The sequence below is a fragment of the Coregonus lavaretus genome (assembly GCF_964263955.1).
Source record: "Coregonus lavaretus genome assembly, chromosome: 9".
In the NCBI taxonomy this organism is placed as follows: domain Eukaryota; kingdom Metazoa; phylum Chordata; class Actinopteri; order Salmoniformes; family Salmonidae; genus Coregonus; species Coregonus lavaretus.
The window spans coordinates 12,842,493-12,861,583 of NC_139996.1; the positions used below are offsets into that span (position 1 = coordinate 12,842,493).

Below are 19,091 nucleotides of genomic sequence, written 5' to 3' on the forward strand. Positions count from 1 at the left end.
CATTTCCATTCATTTATAAAAGAGAAGGGAAAAAAAACATATGCACACATTGTCCTGTAATTGTCGAAATCCTTAATACTGAAAATGAAGCTATTCGTGCAAGTAATGGACTTAAAAACAAACTCTTGGAAGACAGATCCACAGATGAGATGTATCACTAAATGCTAACTGGTACAATTCACAATGCTCAAGAAAATGAACTATAATGAGAAATGTATTTTGTATTTTCTGTTACTAAAGAGAAATAGTTGAAAGTACACCAAACATGAACTGACCAGAAAGTTATCTAGTTACAAACAGATTTATAGCAAGATGTAATTATTAGCAATGAAAAAGGACAAATTTAAACAAAATACATTGTTCTTAGGGTAAAACATTGAGCCAATGATACTTTGCAGTGGTAGATGGTAGTAGGTAGCTCATTTGGACAGTTGCACATAACAAACATTTGGCAATGGAAGCCCGTTGTATGCTGCCATGTGAAAAGTGTGAGTTTTCCAACATACAGTATGGGCATGAGAATCAGGATTGCAAAAACATTACTGGGGATAAGAAGGCACCTTTAAGATTACAGGTATCCTGATGTACATCATACTGTGTATACTAATAAAGACTATGGTAGTTTGCATTGCATCCCAAATGGCATCCTATTCCCAATATAGTGCACTAGTTTCGAGCAAGGCCCATAAAGAATAGGGTGCCATTTGGGAGACAGACTAAATCCCCCATGACAGGAATCACATTACTCATGGCAGCTGAGAGATTAGTCTATTATTTATGAAGTAAAGTGCCACAGACAAGTACATTACAACAAACACACATCCTACATATCCACAAACACACTAAAGGGGAACAAAAAACAGACCTTCCCCCATAAGATACAGTACAGTACTTTCAGGATACACCTGGCTATTGCTAAAATGCACTTTGATGGGATCAGAAGTTGCGTGACTAATGATGACAGCAGGGTATTAGTGCAAAACCTCATTGAGGTGAATCATTTGGAATTGTATGAGCGCTCATAACAAGATAATTTTGAATTGTATGGAGTTAAAACTTTTTTTTAAAAGCAGAGTACACATTTAGTACTTTCATGTTGTGGATGAAAATACATCTAAAGCGATATAGTCAAATCTACTTACTGATGCAATGAATGACTCAGTATTTGTTGATACTATACCTATACTGGCAACCCATGAATGAAAAAGTCTATATAAAAAATGTAAATCATACAAAAACAAGTAATATTTTTAATGCAGCAATGTGACTAATGGTAGAGCGTGGCACAAGCGCCAGGGTTGTGGGTTCGATTCCCACAGGGGACCAGTACGAAAAAAGTATTCAAATGTATGCACTCACTACTGTAAGTCGCTCTGGATAAGACAGTCTGCTAAATGACTAAAATGTCAATGTAAAAATGCTTAAGGCAAATGTTTCTCTCCTCAGATACGAAGTAGAGTAAAGGAAGAGAGATGAACAGCAACTGTGACAGCTAGAGCGGTAGTCTCTTGGTCGACCCGTTTCACTTCAGTGGACATAATAATAAGATAAGATATTTTATCGCCACATACACCAGATAGGTGCAGTGAAATGTGTTGTTTTAAAAGGGTCAGCCATAGTAGTAGAGTGCCCCTGGGAGTAAATTAGGGTTAAGTGCCTTGATCAAGGACACAGAGCGTGGGCAGTATTATTTTTCAGAATATGTTACCAGTACCTATAAAGAAGCAAATACATTAATACAGACCTATTATTGATCTGATAATGTAGCCTACATATTGTTCCTAAAAAAAAAGTTTGATTACAAATAAGGATGTAATGAAAAATGCTAAATCTTCTGGGTTACAACGTTGAAGGTAAATTAACATTGATTTAAACAGCAGTTTCTTCACACCAGCACAGAAAAGAGAGCAATGACTATTTCGCAACTCGTACCATGTTACACTATGAGAAAAACACTGTTAAGTTTCACATTAGTAAAAGTAATTACGTACGCCTATCTTAAAGTTCTGAAAATGCTATAAATCTCTATTGTAAGAGACATTAAATCAGCCAAAAAATATGCTGAATTAAACGCAGTTTTCACACATCGTGTTGGACAAGACCAGTGTTCAAAAGGGAACAAATCCATTTTTGGGGGCTGAGTACAACAATGTATTTTTCTTTATTTTGGGGGGAAATTAAATGCACACCAAGAATTAGAGAAAGTCTAGCCGCGCCTGACTAACATCTCAATCTCTCCACTCCAACCAAACTTGACAACCCTCTGTGGTATCAGTCTATTTAAGAGGGATTTAAAGTCAGCGGCTTGCTGGCACTGAAGCACATTCACTGTTTAACTACTAAGACAAAGCCTTTGAAGGAGTAAAGATTGGTTTTCTTCTGTTAGTAGAGTGTGACAGATCAAAGATGGGATAAAAAGCAAGGGGCAGACTAACGCTGTCTATCCTGAGGGCATTCAGCTACCAAGTCTTTATTTTTAAAAACTACTTCATTTATTGAAGTGTGTGTGTGTGTGTGTGTGTGTGTGTATTGAGCGACTAACCATGGAAAAATAAACTGACTTCTGTAAACGTCTTTTTCTTTCACTCTGTGCAAACTGCATTGTTTAGTTAAGGGAGAAGAGGAGGAGTGTGAGAAGAATGCAGCAGGTTCATTTGGTAGCGCAGCAGTAGGGTACAGACAGACGGTCTCAAATCGCTCCCTATCCCTCCCCCTTGGCCCTAACCACTCCATGTTGCATGTCTGAAGGCTCTGGGTAGGTATAAGCAGTGTGGCGGTAAAGCTTCACCCATATTGCTTCCACCTACCAGATCTGCAAACATTGAAGGGTTATGGCCAAGAGGAGTGGTAGGGATTGAATTGAAACTGGTAAAAGAGAAGAGAGTAGCTAGTAGGGTTTTAGCTGGTCTAGCTCAGCTCTGCAGCAGAATGGGGTCCTCCAGCTCGTGTAGGAAGGGCACAGAGCTGCTCTGGCTCTCTCCGCTATCTGAGTCATATGGTGTGTCGGGCAGCTCCGTGAAGCCCCACGCCAGCTGGTCATCCTCGAAGTCGGAGCGCGCCTGAACTGGCACATCGGTGTAGTCCTCCTCCTCGGGGGATTGGAAGTCCTGAGGGATGTAGAGCATCTCGGGGTAGTTACGGCTGACCAGGTCGCTGGTGGTGGCCAGGGACACCTTGCGGAAGGCGATGAGGTGCATGTGGGAGAACTTGATGTACTTGCAACGCCTGAAGCCAAGCGACTCCACCGCCACGCGCCAGCTGCGCATCATGAGGGAGTGGCGGTTCTGGTGGGAGGAGTCTGGGGTGATGATGAGCAGCAGGCCGTGCAGTTCCAGAAGCTCGTGGGCCTTCTTGCAGCAGATCCAGCGCTGGTAAGGCGAGGGGAAGTAGGAGAGGAGCAGGGAGAAGACTACCACGTGGAAGAGCTGGGCGGGCAGGGCGTCGATGGGGCTACGCAGCTGTCTCAGGAAGGCTTCGACAGCGTCGCCAGCCAGCTGCAGAGGCTGCTGGAGCTGGAGGTTGAGGAAGTCACACTTGTATACACTCTGGGTGGGAGAGGGTAGAAACAGATACTTTAGAGCATCACTCAAGTTGTTCTGATCATGCAGTGGCATTTTAGACCCACATCCAAGACCCACTGTTCTTAATCCATTCGACGCTAACATTCTGCCAGTTCCTTCACAGCAGGTCAGGTTTAATTTCCATCAAGTGTTGACAGTCCCTGTCAAGGGACAGCATTGTTCTGTGGTCTGATATTCACACAATGAGCTAGCTACAAGTCTAGAAAACCCCTGACATTTTGTCCTGGCAGCAGATGAGTGAGTAAGACAGTAAGAGTCAGGAATTCTAGCAGGGACCGAGGGAGTGATCACGGACAGTAATAGTACATACCTCGACCGCAGGCACTATGTCAATACCGACTGTGAGGAACTCGTCAAACTTCAGGAAGGGGTTAAAACAGCTGCCAACATCCAGCAGCCGCATTTTACCAAGCTGGGGGATGGACCTGCAACCAGAGAAATCAGAGCCGTTAAGTGAGCGTTAAATCCAACATACAGTGAGCATGCTTAATGAGAGCAGTAGCTAATAGAAGTAAGATGTGTCAATATGAACGCACAACCGAGCAAAATAGTCCGATATGGATGTTTGATTTAACACTGTCACAATCCAGTACCTGGGGATAGAGGAGCTATAGGGCTGGTCACTCAGCGCTGTGGCCGACATGGCCATGGCAAGCCTGGCACTCTTCTCATCCTTCTCCAACATTCTCTTCATCCCACCAGCCAGGAAATACTCCTGGCAAACACTGGAAAAAGTTGTCCCGAAACATCACACATAAATGGTATTAATGTCTCACTGTTAAAACGACAGTGATGTGCAAAGAAATAAAGGGTAAAATCCTAACTTTCCATTGGAATCAATGCATGACTAAGTGAAAATTCAACAAGCAGAAGTTAGGATTTACCCTACAGTGTTGCTATCCAAAGGGCTGGATGAGTAATCGGAGTAAGCATAGAGCAGTGGAGTTCTGAGCTAGTACAGCCAGAGGGTTATTTACATTGTCTCCTTTTGTGGGGGACTATTTTACCTGCGACACCACTCGATGCGTCCCTCTCCCTCGCAGGTCTTGGCCCAGTGGTTGTCAGCCAGGTTCCTCATGGCCAGGGCATATTCACTCAGAGTCTGTTCATCTTCACAGTGCTCCCGCCAGATCTTCTCAAAATCACCCACTGTGGAAAGTTAACAGGCAGCAGGAGGTTGAAACAGAGTTAACAAACCCAACCCAACTAAAATCACCTCACACCATACAGTATGACATACAGTTAGTAAAACTACTAAGCACTGTAGGCTACATGAATGTGGGCCAGACACTGATGCTTTGTTTTCCATTTCATTTCATCACATTCAAATTCATCATTACAAATGGTAGGAATTGAAAGTTAGTCCTGTCAGTTTTGTTTATAAAAATTACTCGCAAGCATAGTACGTACGTAGACTACACAATAAGCCAACATGAATGTACTTACTTGTAAAGTGTGGCCATTCAATCAATAAGGAATCACAATCGTTCAGCTCTTCACAAATGAACACCACAGGTTAAAACTTCTGACGCAAAATTGCTTCAACATTTTCAAAACAGTTACTCGTCATGATCCTTCAGGCATTAGAGGCATATCTGAAAACAGGATTTTCAATAGAAGTCTTCACATCTGTTCCTAGGCCTATATCGTCACAAATTCCCTGCAACAGGTCTTCCCAGACGCACAGCAGAATGTGTGTTTCGAGAGCAAACATGCTGATAAGGAAGAAATCCCATGACCACAAGGGAAAAAACCTATATCAGATTTGCAGAAATGAAACGACAACAAGACGAGCTGGAATAAACATGATTACTGTGGTACCAAGGCCAAGCAGACCAGTTCATGATTACTGTGGTACCAAGGCCAAGCAGACCAGATCATGATTACTGTGGTACCAAGGCCAAGCAGACCAGATCATGCTTTACTTATTAACCAATCATGGTGTCAGCTGACAGGGTATTTTCTGGAGCATCAGCTAGCCAGTCCTTCTGCTAGAGTGGAAAGGACCTGTTGAATGCTACTGTTTTTTTGTACTTATTTTGTGTGATGATTGCAATACAGTAGGAAATATACATATTCATACATGTTGCTATTTTTCAGCAGCCCGGCATCTAGCCAAACCAAAGGTAGATGAACAAAACAAAAAACATAGGCTGCAGAGCAAAAATACTAATAAGCCTAGGGCTGGATTCATTTTTTACATTTTTAGTCATTTAGCAGACGCTCTTATCCAGAGCGACTTACAGTTAGTGAGTGCATACATTATTTTTTTATTTCCCCCCCGTGGGAATCGAACCCACAACCCTGGCGTTGCAAACGCCATGCTCTACCAACTGAGCTACAAGCCGTAGCGCTGAAGTTCGGCGTTACAGCGTAATTTAAAATGTAAAGGTAATTTCCGATTGAGCCGACATATGCAGCGTTTACCTTGAATGCAGTCTCTGCTAACACGGGAACACTGCCTTTACATTTTGATATCACGCTGCAACGCAGCTCTTCAGCACTATGGATTGAATCTAGCCCCTAGACGCTGCCCAGTTTGATAATCACAACATAAGAGCACAGGGCAAATCAACCATTCAACTGGTAGAATAACTTAACACAACGAAGACAAACTGAAACTGTGGCACTGGACATTCTTTCAGTAAGAATGGGGTGGGTGTGTTACATATTAGGATAGAATGTTTTATATGTACAGTATCCTATTAACAATATAATCTTTGCACCAAAACACCAGTATTTTTCCTTCATACCTTGTTCTCCATCTTCTTTTTAGATAGGGAGCCAATTTGTTTTCAGCACCTTTATTTCCATGACTGATCAAAACTAGTTCGCATGCTCTCTCTTGTCCCTCTGCAGCAGGCATACAGTGCCTTCAGAAAGTATTCACACCCCTTGACTTTTTCCACATTTTGTTGTGTTACAGCCTGAATTTAAAATTGAGATTTTGTCGTCACTGGCCTACACACACAACCATGATGTCAATGTGGAATTATGTTTTTCGAAAATGAAAAGCTGAAATGTCTTGAGTCAATACGTATTCAACCCCTTTGTTATGGAAAGCCTGTATCTATACACTCAGTCACTATAAATATACAGGTGTACTTCCTAACTCAGTTGCCAGAGAGGAAGGAAACCACTCAGGGATTTCACCAAGAGGCCAATGGTGACTTTAAAACAGTTACAGAGTTTAATAGCTGTGATAGGAGAAAACTGAGGATGGATCAACAACATTGTAGTTACTTCACAATACTAACCTAATTAAAAGAGTGAAAGAATGAAGCCTGTACATAATGCAAATATTCCAAAACATGCATCCTGTTTGCAAGAAGGCACTAAAGTAATACTGCCTACTTATCTAATCAAGATATTAGTGTTTTATTTTACAAATGTTTGAATTTTTCTTCCACTTCAACATGAGTATTTTGTGTAGATTGTTGTAAAAAAAAAAAAAAGACAAATCAATTTTAATCCCATTTTGTATCACAACAAAATGTGGGGGAAAAGTCAAGGGGTGTGAATACTTTCAGAAGGCACTGTATGGTGAGCAATATGTTTGGAACGTCGAATCGCAATAAAATCACAGTATCGCAATACATACCGTATCGGCCCCTAAATATCATGATAATATCGTATCGTGAGGTCCCTGGCAATTCCCTGCCCTATTAGGAATACGTTTACTGGCAGATTCCTCCATTGGTTACATCTGTACTGCCTGCCCTACGTCCGAATGGAAGACAAATTCCTGCAAAAGCCAATAAAGTGAACTGAACTAGAAATGCCTTCATTCATCTCCTGACCTCTTTATGTTGCTTGCTTTGTGACCAATGATACGTGAAGGGTCCAATATGGAAAAGCATGTTGTTTTCTTTACCTTTGGGCACTGTTTTCAATGAAAGGACCTAAATATTGGAGTTACTACCAAGGAGATAGGAGGATTCTGTCTCAATACTAGACCTTTCAGAGTCCACTTTGAAGTACATGTTAGAAAATGTTTGTTCACAACAGACTCAATTGAGCAACTCTGGATGAGTATGTGTTCATACTATTGGCATATGCCTGTGTCTCATAACATCCCATATTGGATGAGCATGAACTTGATGTTTTACTTGTAGGGTCTTGTTCTTTTCAGTTTCAGAATAGGGGTGTATTCCTTAGTCGGATTCCGTTGCAAAACGTTTGCAAAACAAACCAACCTGAATTTGTCCAATAGAAACTCTCGTTTTCGTTGCAAAACGTTTCCCGATTGGAGTAAACGGTTTCCGTTGCTAAACATTTAGCAACAGACCAAACATTTTGCTAGGGAATCGGACAATTGAATACACCCCTGACGTCACACAAAATGCCATACAACCCTGGTTGATCGCTCTGCCAGTACCCATGATCCAATATGTTATCATTTAACAACCTTACCAAATCACTGTAGGGCTGTAAGAGAGGCGATTATTATAACAAAATTGATGACTGCCAAATCATCTAATTAGGGACAAACAAGGCAAGCATAGCCTAGTTTAAAATGCACACTACAGATTGAAATATTCACAGGCGGCCCTGATCTAGCGTTCGTCTAACCTTTGGTTAAAAATAAGTGAATGTAACGTTAACAACATGTAGTATGATTGCATGACAATGTTTTTAAGATAGTAGAGCAGAGAGACCCTGACATGTTGCCAGTCACTTGCAGTTTGTGCAAGGCCCCAAAAATAGGAATTAACATCAACTACCTAATCAGGGCCTTGTTTTCGAACAATTGAAATAGCCCGTTTGCTGAGAGACTCCGTACCCCTGAATTGAGTAAAGCGCAGCGTACCTTCTCGGTATTTTCTTCGCAGCTTTCTATGGACGTTCTTGACGACTCCGGACAGTTTTTCCTGCTCCTTCTTCTTGCATCGTGTTTCTTTCGGAATGAGAACGTAGCACGGCTCCAGTTCGGTTTCTGTCTCTCCTGTCTCAGCATTGTTCACCGGGTCCATAGTCCTACGCCACTTCTTCTCCTTCTTCACATCTAGCTACTAGCTAGCTACCGGTGTCGGCCTCTGCGCACCGGGTCCACTAGCCAACTACGCGCGCGCTGATTGGTTCGCCTGGAAATATATACTGTGGAGTTGACAGCTGTATGACCAATCACAGAGCTGAAAACAGAAACGCCTTCTTATAAAATTTGTAGCGTCAGCATACACTTGCATGTCCTGTTTGCTGTTTAAATTGAATTTTACCTAAGATTATGGACATACTGACAAGACACATGTCTCTCCGCCCTAACAATGGGCTGTCTAGTTCTCGCCTCTACTTTCTTTAGTGGATACATCTCATTATTGTAATATTTTTTGAATATTCGATGAGGGTTGTTGACGTCAACCGCCTGTATTCACCGGAGAGAGATGCTATGCTACTAGCCTCATACCATGAATGTGTAGCCATCTCGAGACAACTCCGATATAAAGTGTTTTTCATCAAAGTTGCAGTGATGTCACGTGTCCTACTTATATCAGTACACTCGTAACAACTTAAGCATTACGAAACTTCTATTCGATCAAATAAACCTCACATTGCAAATAAACGACGAAACAACGAAAAAAACGCCGCCTGCTGGAGGGAGACAGATTTTCCTTAGAGTTGGGCCTCTCTCTTCCTCTTCCATGGCGTTGTTGAATACTTGTTTCTGATTGGCTTGAAGGGCATTCTAGAGCGTGCATTATTTCCCTTTATAAACCGGCTGGTTCTAGCCCTTAATGCTGATGTCTGAAAGCCGTGGTATATCAGACTGTATACCATGGGTGTGACCAACAATTACTATTTACTGGCCTAATTACGTTGGTAACCAGTTTATAATAGCAATAAGGCATCTCAGGAGTTTGTGGTATGCCAATATACCATGGCTAAGGGCTGTATCCAGGCACTCCGCATTGCGTGGTGCATAAGATTTACATTTACATTTAAGTCATTTAGCAGACACTCTTATCCAGAGCGACTTACAAATTGGTTCATTCAACTTAGATATACCTATATACCACTAACCGACCCTACACCTATATATCACTATATACCACCAACCAACCCTACACCTATATATCACTATACACCACCAACCGACCCTACACCTATATATCACTATATACCACCAACTGACCCTACACATCACTATATACCACCAACCGACCCTACACCTATATATCACTATATACCACCAACCAACCCTACACCTATATATCACTATATACCACCAACCAACCCTACACCTACAGTGGGGAAAAAAAGTATTTAGCCAGCCACCAATTGTGCAAGTTCTCCCACTTAAAAAGATGAGAAAGGCCTGTAATTTTCATCATAGGTACACGCCAACTATGACAGACAAAATTAGAAAAGAAAATCCAGAAAATCACATTGTAGGATTTTTAATGAATTTATTTGCAAATTATGGTGGACAATAAGTATTTGGTCAATAACAAAAGTTTCTCAATACTTTGTTATATACCCTTTGTTGGCAATGACACAGGTCAAACGTTTTCTGTAAGTCTTCACAATAATAATAATAATAATATGCCATTTAGCAGCCGCTTTTATCCAAAGCGACTTACAGTCATGCGTGCATACATTTTTTTTGTGTATGGGTGGTCCCGGGGATCGAACCCACTACCTTGGCGTTACAAGCGCCATGCTCTACCAGCTGAGCTACAGAGGACCACTAGGTTTTCACAAGGTTTTCACACACTGTTGCTGGTATTTAGGCCCATTCCTCCATGCAGATCTCCTCTAGAGCAGTGATGTTTTGGGGCTGTCGCTGGGCAACACAGACTTTCAACTCCCTCCAAAGATTTTCTATGGGGTTGAGATCTGGAGACTGGCTAGGCCACTCCAGGACCTTGAAATGCTTCTTACGAAGCCACTCCTTCGTTGCCCGGGCGGTGTGTTTGGCATCATTGTCATGCTGAAAGACCCAGCCACGTTTCATCTTCAATGCCCTTGCTGATGGAAGGAGGTTTTCACTCAAAATCTCACGATACATGGCCCCATTCATTCTTTCCTTTACACGGATCAGTCGTCCTGGTCCCTTTGCAGAAAAACAGCCCCAAAGCAGGATGTTTCCACCCCCATGCTTCACAGTAGGTATGGTGTTCTTTGGATGCAACTCAGCATTCTTTGTCCTCCAAACACGACGAGTTGAGTTTTTACCAAAAAGTTCTATTTTGGTTTCATCTGACCATATGACATTCTCCCAATCCTCTTCTGGATCATCCAAATGCACTCTAGCAAACTTCAGACGGGCCTGGACATGTACTGGCTTAAGCAGGGGGACACGTCTGGCACTGCAGGATTTGAGTCCCTGGTGGCGTAGTGTGTTTCTGATGGTAGGCTTTGTTACTTTGGTCCCAGCTCTCTGCAGGTAATTCACTAGGTCCCGCCGTGTGGTTCTGGGATTTTTGCTCACCGTTCTTGTGATCATTTTGACCCCACGGGGTGAGATCTTGCGTGGAGCCCCAGATCGAGGGAGATTATCAGTGGTCTTGTATGTCTTCCATTTCCTAATAATTGCTCCCACAGTTGATTTCTTCAAACCAAGCTGCTTACCTATTGCAGATTCAGTCTTCCCAGCCTGGTGCAGGTCTACAATTTTGTTTCTGGTGTCCTTTGACAGCTCTTTGGTCTTGGCCATAGTGGAGTTTGGAGTGTGACTGTTTGAGGTTGTGGACAGGTGTCTTTTATACTGATAACAAGTTCGAACAGGTGCCATTAATACAGGTAACGAGTGGAGGACAAGAAGAAGTTACAGGTCTGTGAGAGCCAGAAATCTTGCTTGTTTGTAGGTGACCAAATACTTATTTTCCACCATAATTTGCAAATAAATTCATTACAAATCCTACAATGTGATTTTCTGGATTTTTTTTCTCAATTTGTCTGTCATAGTTGACGTGTACCTATGATGAAAATTACAGGTCTCTCTCATCTTTTTAAGTGGGAGAACTTGCACAATTGGTGGCTGACTAAATACTTTTTTCCCCCACTGTATATATCACTATTTCATAAAACATCTCAAAACATCTTACAACTCTTCTGAAGTAAAATCTCATTCACCTAGGTACTTCTCTGCAGCTGCCACCTACACTCATTAAAAACCCACTAGCCCATTCCGCTACTTTGACCCTATTTGCTCCTACACCATGCCAATGGCCTCTGAGGACGGGACACCCCGACTCAACACACCCTGTAACTCTTCTGAAGTCAAATCTCGTATACCCACATTTTTCTCTGCAGCTGCCACCACAACATCTATTTTCTGTGATTCCATTTCTGCGGTACATTTACATTTAAGTCATTTAGCAGACGCTCTTATCCAGAGCGACTAACAAATTGGTGCATTCAACTTAGGATAGCCAGTGGGACAACCACCACTGGGGGGAGGGGGGGGGGGGGGGTGTAGAAGGATTACTGTTATACTATTCCAGGTATTCCTTAAAGAGGTAGGGTTTCAAGTGTCTCCGGAAGGTGATCAGCCCTTAGCTGTGGTATATTGGCCATATACCACACCTCCTCAGGCATTATTGCTTACATAACACACAGTATATCAGCACAGCATAATTCAATGGCTATAGTTCATTCTTACATTTTCTATTGAGCTGCTTTTGAAAGCAAAAGTAGAATTGAAAACATTGGCGTTGTTGAATTTAATTTTCATAATAGCAAGATAGGACTGATGGTTTGGTTAGCTAAACTAGCAAGTCTGTTTGTTTGTTACCAAGGCAACTACTGTAGCTATCTAGTAAACTTGCTAGCTACTTCAGTGGCTGTTGAACACATTTCTACCTGCAAATGAACACAATTCTAGTGTCAAATGTGTTAAATTACCAGTGGTGCAACTTTCACTAGGGAAGGGGGGGTCATGTGCCCCCCACATTCTGAAATTGCACTTTTGTCCCGCCCAGTTTTATCATTGCAATGTGATGCAAAAAACGGATAATTGCAATGTGATACAAAAAGCGGCAGCAGTGTGCTTTAGGACCATGTGGACGTCTCAGAGCGGTCGGGTAGACTGGATTTTTCAGAGGTCTGGATTTAGGACTATGTGGACACCACAGAGCAGGCGGGCAGGCTGTGTGAAAGGCAAAGCTTCTGGAAGGCTGACTGGAACATCACCGGAGAGTTGAACAGAGGCAGCTGCTGTCAGTGTGTTGCACTCTTTCTCCAAGTTGTAAAAGCAAGCAGAGCAGAAACTGTCTACTCATTAGTTGACTGATCATCAGTGAAGCTGTTGTTTGTATGGAAATGTTTTGTGGCCTTTGTTTTGTCCTGTTTCAACATAACTAAATTAACTTGGCTAGCTTTCGCCAGTTGATATATCGTTAGAGCTGGCCAAAAGTTGGCTAACGTTAGCTAGTATATTTGCCTCAATCACACCAGACCTGAATCAAATGATGAAACCAGCGGCCAAACGATTGAAGACGGATATTCTGACCTTTTTTCATTGCAATGTGAGTTTTTATTAGTCAGTATAGCAATGTAACATTATTGATCTGTCAGTTTCCCTAGCTAATTCCCAACTTTTCACACAAACACAGTAATAAACAGCTCTACAGTCTTCACTGTCATGGTGCACAGTCAGTACACAACACTATGCTCATCATGTCTTAGTAGGATCAGATGGTGACAGGTGTCCCAGCAGGGTCAGACAGCCAGGGAAGACCAGTCTACGGAGCTCAGGTGACTTTTACAGTATATTAACAATATCAGTGAACAATACAAAGTTCCATCTTGAGTTGATGGGTAGACCTACACTAGCTACAGGACAGCAGCTTAAGCTACAGTCTGGGATATGGGAATAATGGTCATTTCAATAATTGAACCATTGATTCTATTCTTGGATAATATAATGTATAAATGTACACCAAGGTCATTCTTTGTCATGCCTCATCTTAGGAGGATCAGATGGTGACAGGGTCTCAGCAGGGTCAGGCAGCCAAGGAAGATCAGTCTGTGATAGAGCTGAGGTACATTTTTGGCAAATACAACACTTTATTCTCTCTGTGCAGCAAACACTGGACAAGCCAGATGCTTCAAAGATTCAAACTATTTTAAGGCAGTCTGACAAACCTCCAAAGTTGATTTCCAAACTGTATTAAGGGTTGATAGAGGCTTTTCCAGATGACACAAAACATGTCAAACAAAAATGTGAGGAAGACCTGGTAGAAGCTATTGATGATGTTTGAATGCCCAGTGATGTTCATATAATCTCAGACATAAATTACTGCAGTTTAAGACCATCCATAGAACGTACTATATGCCAGTGAAACTGAATTACATGCACTCAGCAATGTTATTCCTCTGCTGGAGGTGTAAACCACAAAAGGGGACATATTTGCATATGTTATGGTCTTGTGATGGCTGGCTGAATTCTAGCAAAGAGTTTTTACTTTTATCTCAGCATGTCTACAGATTCTCCCTTCTCCCTGATTTTATTTGCTGGGAAATGTTGATACTGGAGAATTTTATCAGAAGAAACTGTAATCAAGCATTTACAGTGCATTCAGAAGGTATTCAGACCCCTTGATTGATCAAATTGGGTTTTCCCCTCATCAATTTACACACAATACCCTATAATGACAAAGCAAAAACAGATTTTTAGACATTTTTGCAAATGTATAACAAATACAATACTGAAATATCACATTTACATAAGTATTCAGACCCTTTACTCAGTCTTCTTGGACATGACGCTACAAGCTTGGCACACCTGGCGCAGTGGTCTAAGGCACTGCATCGCAGTGCTAGCTGTGCCACTAGAGATCCTAGTTCGAATCCAGGCTCTGTCGTAGCCGGCCGCGACCGGGAGACCCATGGGGCGGCGCACAATTGGCCCAGCGTCGTCCAGGGTAGGGGAGGGAATGGCCGGCAGGGATGTAGCTCAGTTGGTAGAGCATGGCGTTTGCAATGCCAGGGTTCGCTACCCACAGGGGGCCAGTATGAAAAAAATAAATATATATATATATAATGTATGCACTCACTAACTGTAAGTCGCTCTGGATAAGAGCGTCTGCTAAATGACAAAAATGTAAAATGTATATGGGGAGTTTCTCCCATTCTTCTCTACAGATCCTCTCAAGCTCTGTCAGGTTGGATGGGGAGTGTCGCTGCACAGCTATTTTCAGCTCTCTCCAGAGATGTTAGATCAGGTTCAAGTCCGGGCTCTTGCTGGGCCATTCAAGGACCTTCAGAGACTTGTCCCAAAGCCACTCCTGCGTTGTCTTGGCTGTGTGCTTAGGGTCGTTGTCCTGTTGGAAGGTGAACCTTCACCCCAGTCTGAGGTCCTGAGCGCTCTGGAGCAGGTTTTCATCAAGGTTCTCTCTGTACTTTGCTCCGTTCATCTTTCCCTCGATCCTGACTAGTCTCCCAGTCCCTGCCTCTGAAAAACATCCCCACCATGCTTCACCGTAGGGATGGTGCCAGGTTTCCTCCAGACGTGACGCTTGGCATTCAGGCCAAAGAGTTAAATATTGGTTTCATCAGACCAGAGAATCTTGTTTCTCATGGTCTGAGAGTCCTTTAGGTGACTTTTGGCAAACTCCAAGCGGGCTGTCATGTGCCTTTTACTGGAGAGTGGCTTCCATCTGGCCACTCTACCATAAAGGCCTGATTGGTGGAGTGCTGCAGAGGTGGTTGTCCTTCTGGAAGGTTCTCCCATCTCCATAGAGGAACTCTTGAGCTCTGTCAGAGTGACCATCTGGTTCTTTGCCAGGCGGCCAGCTCTAGGAAGAGTCTTGGTGGTTCCAAACTTCTTCCATTTAAGAATGATGGAGGCCACTGTGTTCCTGGGGACCTTCAATGCTGCAGAAATGTTTTGGTACCCTTCCCCAGATCTGTGCCTCGACACAATCCTGTCTCGGACAATTCCTTCGACCTCATGGCTTGGTTTTGCATTGTCAACTGTGGGACCTTATATAGACCGATGTGTGCCTTTCCAAATAATGTCCAATCAATTGAATTCACCACAAGTGGACTCCAATCAAGTTGTAGAAACATCTCAAGGATGATCAATGGAAACAGCATGCACCTGAGCTCAATTTCGAGTCCCAGAGCAAAGGGTCTGAATACTTGGTTAAATAAGGTATTTCAGTTTTTTATTTTTAATACATTTGCAAAAATGTCTAAAAACCTTTTTTCGCTTTGTCATTATGGGGAATTGTGTGTAGATTGATGAGGAATACCCCAATTTAATCAATTTTAGAATACGGCTGTAACGTAACAAAATGTAGAAAAAGTCAAAGGGTCTGAATACTTTCCGAATGCACTGTGTAGCGGCTAAGAAATGCATTGCCATTAATTGGAAGGTTGGTGATCCTCCCACAATGTCACAATGGATGGCAGAAATGTCAAATTATGTATCACTAGATTTGATTTGTTACAAGATTAAGGGTAAACTGGGAAATTTGCATAAGATCTGGATGCCTTATATGGAATACAGTACGACAAAAGGAGTCTGTATTGAAAATATGCCCACGTCAGGGGAGACATCTATTTAGGCGATCCGTAGCTGCTGGGCTGCTCAGTCCTGGCCCTGAGGGTCTGCCATCCTGTGGGTTGTCACTCTGGCCTAACACGCCCGAAACCAATAATTAATATTTCCCTAAGACCCTAAAGCTGAGTGGGATGTGTTGGGTTGGGGTGCTACAGGGCGGTGGACCCCTAGGGACAGAACGGGGCATCTGTGGCATTGTGTTGTGTGACAAAACTGCACAATTTAGTGGCCTTTTATTGATCCCAGCACAAGGTGCACCTGTATAATGATCATGCTGTTTTAATCAGTTTCTTGATATGCCACACCTGTCAGGTGGATGGATTATCTTGATAAAATGCACACTACCAGGGATGTAAACAAATTTTTACACAAAATTTGAGAGAAATAAGCTTTTTGTGCATATGGAACATTTCTGGTGTCACGGTTTCGGCCGAGGCTGCTCCTCCTCCTGGTTCGGGCAGGCTTCGGCGGTCGTCGTCCCCGGAGTACTAGCTGCCACCGATCTATGTTTCATGTTCGTTTGGTTTTGTCTTGATGTTGTACACCTGTGTCTTGTTAGTCCTCGTTAGTGTCCTATTTAGTTCTCGTTGTGTGTGTTTGTCTTTGTGTGTGATTGCTCTTCTGTTTCGTGTTGGAGCGACGTACTTCCCTCCAGTGTTTTGGAGAGGTTTTTCGCACATGTTAGTGCGCCGTTTGTTTGACGCCTGTGTGCGCCGTTATTTCGCCTTCGGGCTTATTGTGCTTATTTTCTACGTGAATATTGCACTAAAGTCTTTTGGACTGAGCTTCTGAGTCCTGCGCTTGATTCATGCACCACACCCACCTTCAGCACCCCTTGACAGAATCACACACCAAAATGGAATCAGCAGGATCTGCAGTTATGCCTGAGTCGCTCGAGGAGCATGTTCGCGGCCAAGATGACCAGATACGACAACTGGGGACCGCTCTACAGGACGTCATCAACACCCTGCACCGATGGGAGGCCAGCGGGGTACCCACACCTCCACCTACCCTGCCAACCCCATCGGCCGGTCCACCAGTCCCAGGTCCGGAACCCAGGGGGATTCGGCTCTCGCTCCCGAGGGCGTATGACGGAACAGCTGCCGGGTGTCAGGGGTTCCTCCTGCAGGTGGAGCTCTACCTGGCCACTGTACACCCGGTTCCCTCGGGACACGAGAGCGTTTCCGCCCTCATCTCCTGTCTCACGGGCAAGGCGTTGGAGTGGGCTAACGCCGAGTGGAGGAAGATGGACGCCAACACCATCTCCTACGCCGAGTTCTCCCGCCGCTTCAAGGCCGTGTTCGACCATCCACCTGAGGGCAAAGCGGCGGGGGAGCGTCTAGTCCACCTGAGACAGGGGAGGAGGAGCGCACAGGCGTTTGCTCTAGAGTTCTGGACTCTAGCGGCGGACACAGGGTGGAATGAACGGGCCCTCATCGACCATTTTCGATGTAGCCTACGGGAGGACGTTCAACGTGAGTTGGCCTGCAGGGATACCCATCTCACCTTCGACCAGTTGGTCGATATGTCCATCCGTCTGGACACCCTGCTGGCCACCCGTGGACGTCCCGAGGGGGGTCCGTCCATTCCGCCCTCCGGCACCTCCGAGCCGAGCCCTATGGAGCTCGGGGGTGCCGGCGCTAGAGAAAGGAGGAGGAGGAGCCCGAGGGGGCCTGTCTCCTGCACCAAGTGCGGTCGTGGAGGGCACACTGCGGCCAGGTGCTGGGGAGGGTTCTCCAGGGGAGAAGACAACAGGCCACGCACTGGGGGGGCCTCCCAGGTGAGTAGACGTCCCACTTACCCAGAGCTTTCTGTTGCGCACTTTTGTATACCTGTGTGTTTTCCACAGGTTGCACCTCATTCCCAGCATAAGGCGCTAGTAGATTCAGGCGCAGCTGGGAATTTTGTTGATCGGAAGTTTTGTTTAGATTTAGGGATCCCTCTCCTACCTGTTGACAAACCTTTTCCCGTTCATGCCTTAGATAGCCGCCCGTTGGGGTCGGGTTGATTAGGGAGATCACAGCACCACTTAGGATGTGTGCGCAGGGGGGTCATGAAGAGACTATACAGCTGTATCTGATCGACTCTCCTTCGTACCCAGTGGTGCTGGGAATTCCCTGGTTAAGAACCCATAACCCTGCTATTTCGTGGCAACAGAGGGCTCTCGATGGGTGGTCTGCTCAGTGCGAGGGGCGATGTCTGGGTGTTTCTGTGGGGGCGACTTCGGTGGAAAGTCCAAACCAAGTGCCCGCACTGCACATTCCGCCTGAATATGGGGATTTAGCTCTCGTGTTTAGTAAAACTAGGGCGACGCAGTTGCCTCCTCATAGACAGGGGGATTGTGCGATTGATCTCCAGGCAGGAGCAGCGCTCCCGCGGAGCCACGTGTATCCTTTGTCTCAAGAGGAGAGAAAAGCTATGGAGACTTACATAGCCGAATCTTTGAGACAGGGATACATTCGGCCCTCCACTTCTCCCGCCTCCTCGAGTTTATTTTTTGTGAAGAAGAAAGATGGAGGGTTGCGCCCGTGCATTGATTACCGTGGTCTCAATCAGATTACTGTGAAATACAGTTATCCACTCCCTCTGATTGCGACCATGACAGAGTCATTGCATGGAGCGCGGTTTTTCACAAAATTGGATCTCAGGAGCGCGTATAACTTGGTGCGCATTAGGGAGGGCGACGAATGGAAGACAGCGTTTAGTACCACGTCAGGTCATTTCGAATATCTCGTCATGCCATATGGGTTGATGAATGCTCCATCAGTCTTCCAATCCTTCGTAGATGACATTTTCCGGGATATGCAGGGACAAGGGGTGGTCGTGTACATTGATGACATTCTGGTGTACTCGTCTACCCGAGCCGAGCATATAACCCTGGTGCGTCGTGTATTGAGGAGGCTGTTGGAGCACAACCTATATGTCAAGGCAGAGAAATGTCTGTTTTTCCAGGAGTCGGTCTCCTTTTTGGGTTATTGGTTGTCCGCGTCAGGGGTGAGAAT

The 19,091-nt window shown here is 44.2% G+C and overlaps 1 protein-coding gene across 1 annotated transcript; it reads right to left on the reverse strand.

Annotated features, from left to right (window-relative positions):
* Positions 1–2,168: 2,168 nt before the first annotated feature.
* On the reverse strand, positions 2,169–8,631 carry LOC311134657 (S-adenosylmethionine sensor upstream of mTORC1-like). Its single transcript, XM_084168403.1, has 5 exons — positions 8,392–8,631; positions 4,589–4,730; positions 4,175–4,306; positions 3,892–4,006; positions 2,169–3,545 (listed from the first exon to the last, which is right to left on the reverse strand). The coding sequence occupies exons 1-5, from the start codon at positions 8,552–8,554 to the stop codon at positions 2,913–2,915; spliced, it is 1,185 nt and encodes a 394-aa protein (XP_084024529.1). The 5' UTR covers positions 8,555–8,631; the 3' UTR covers positions 2,169–2,912.
* Between the last annotated feature and the right edge of the window lie 10,460 nt (positions 8,632–19,091).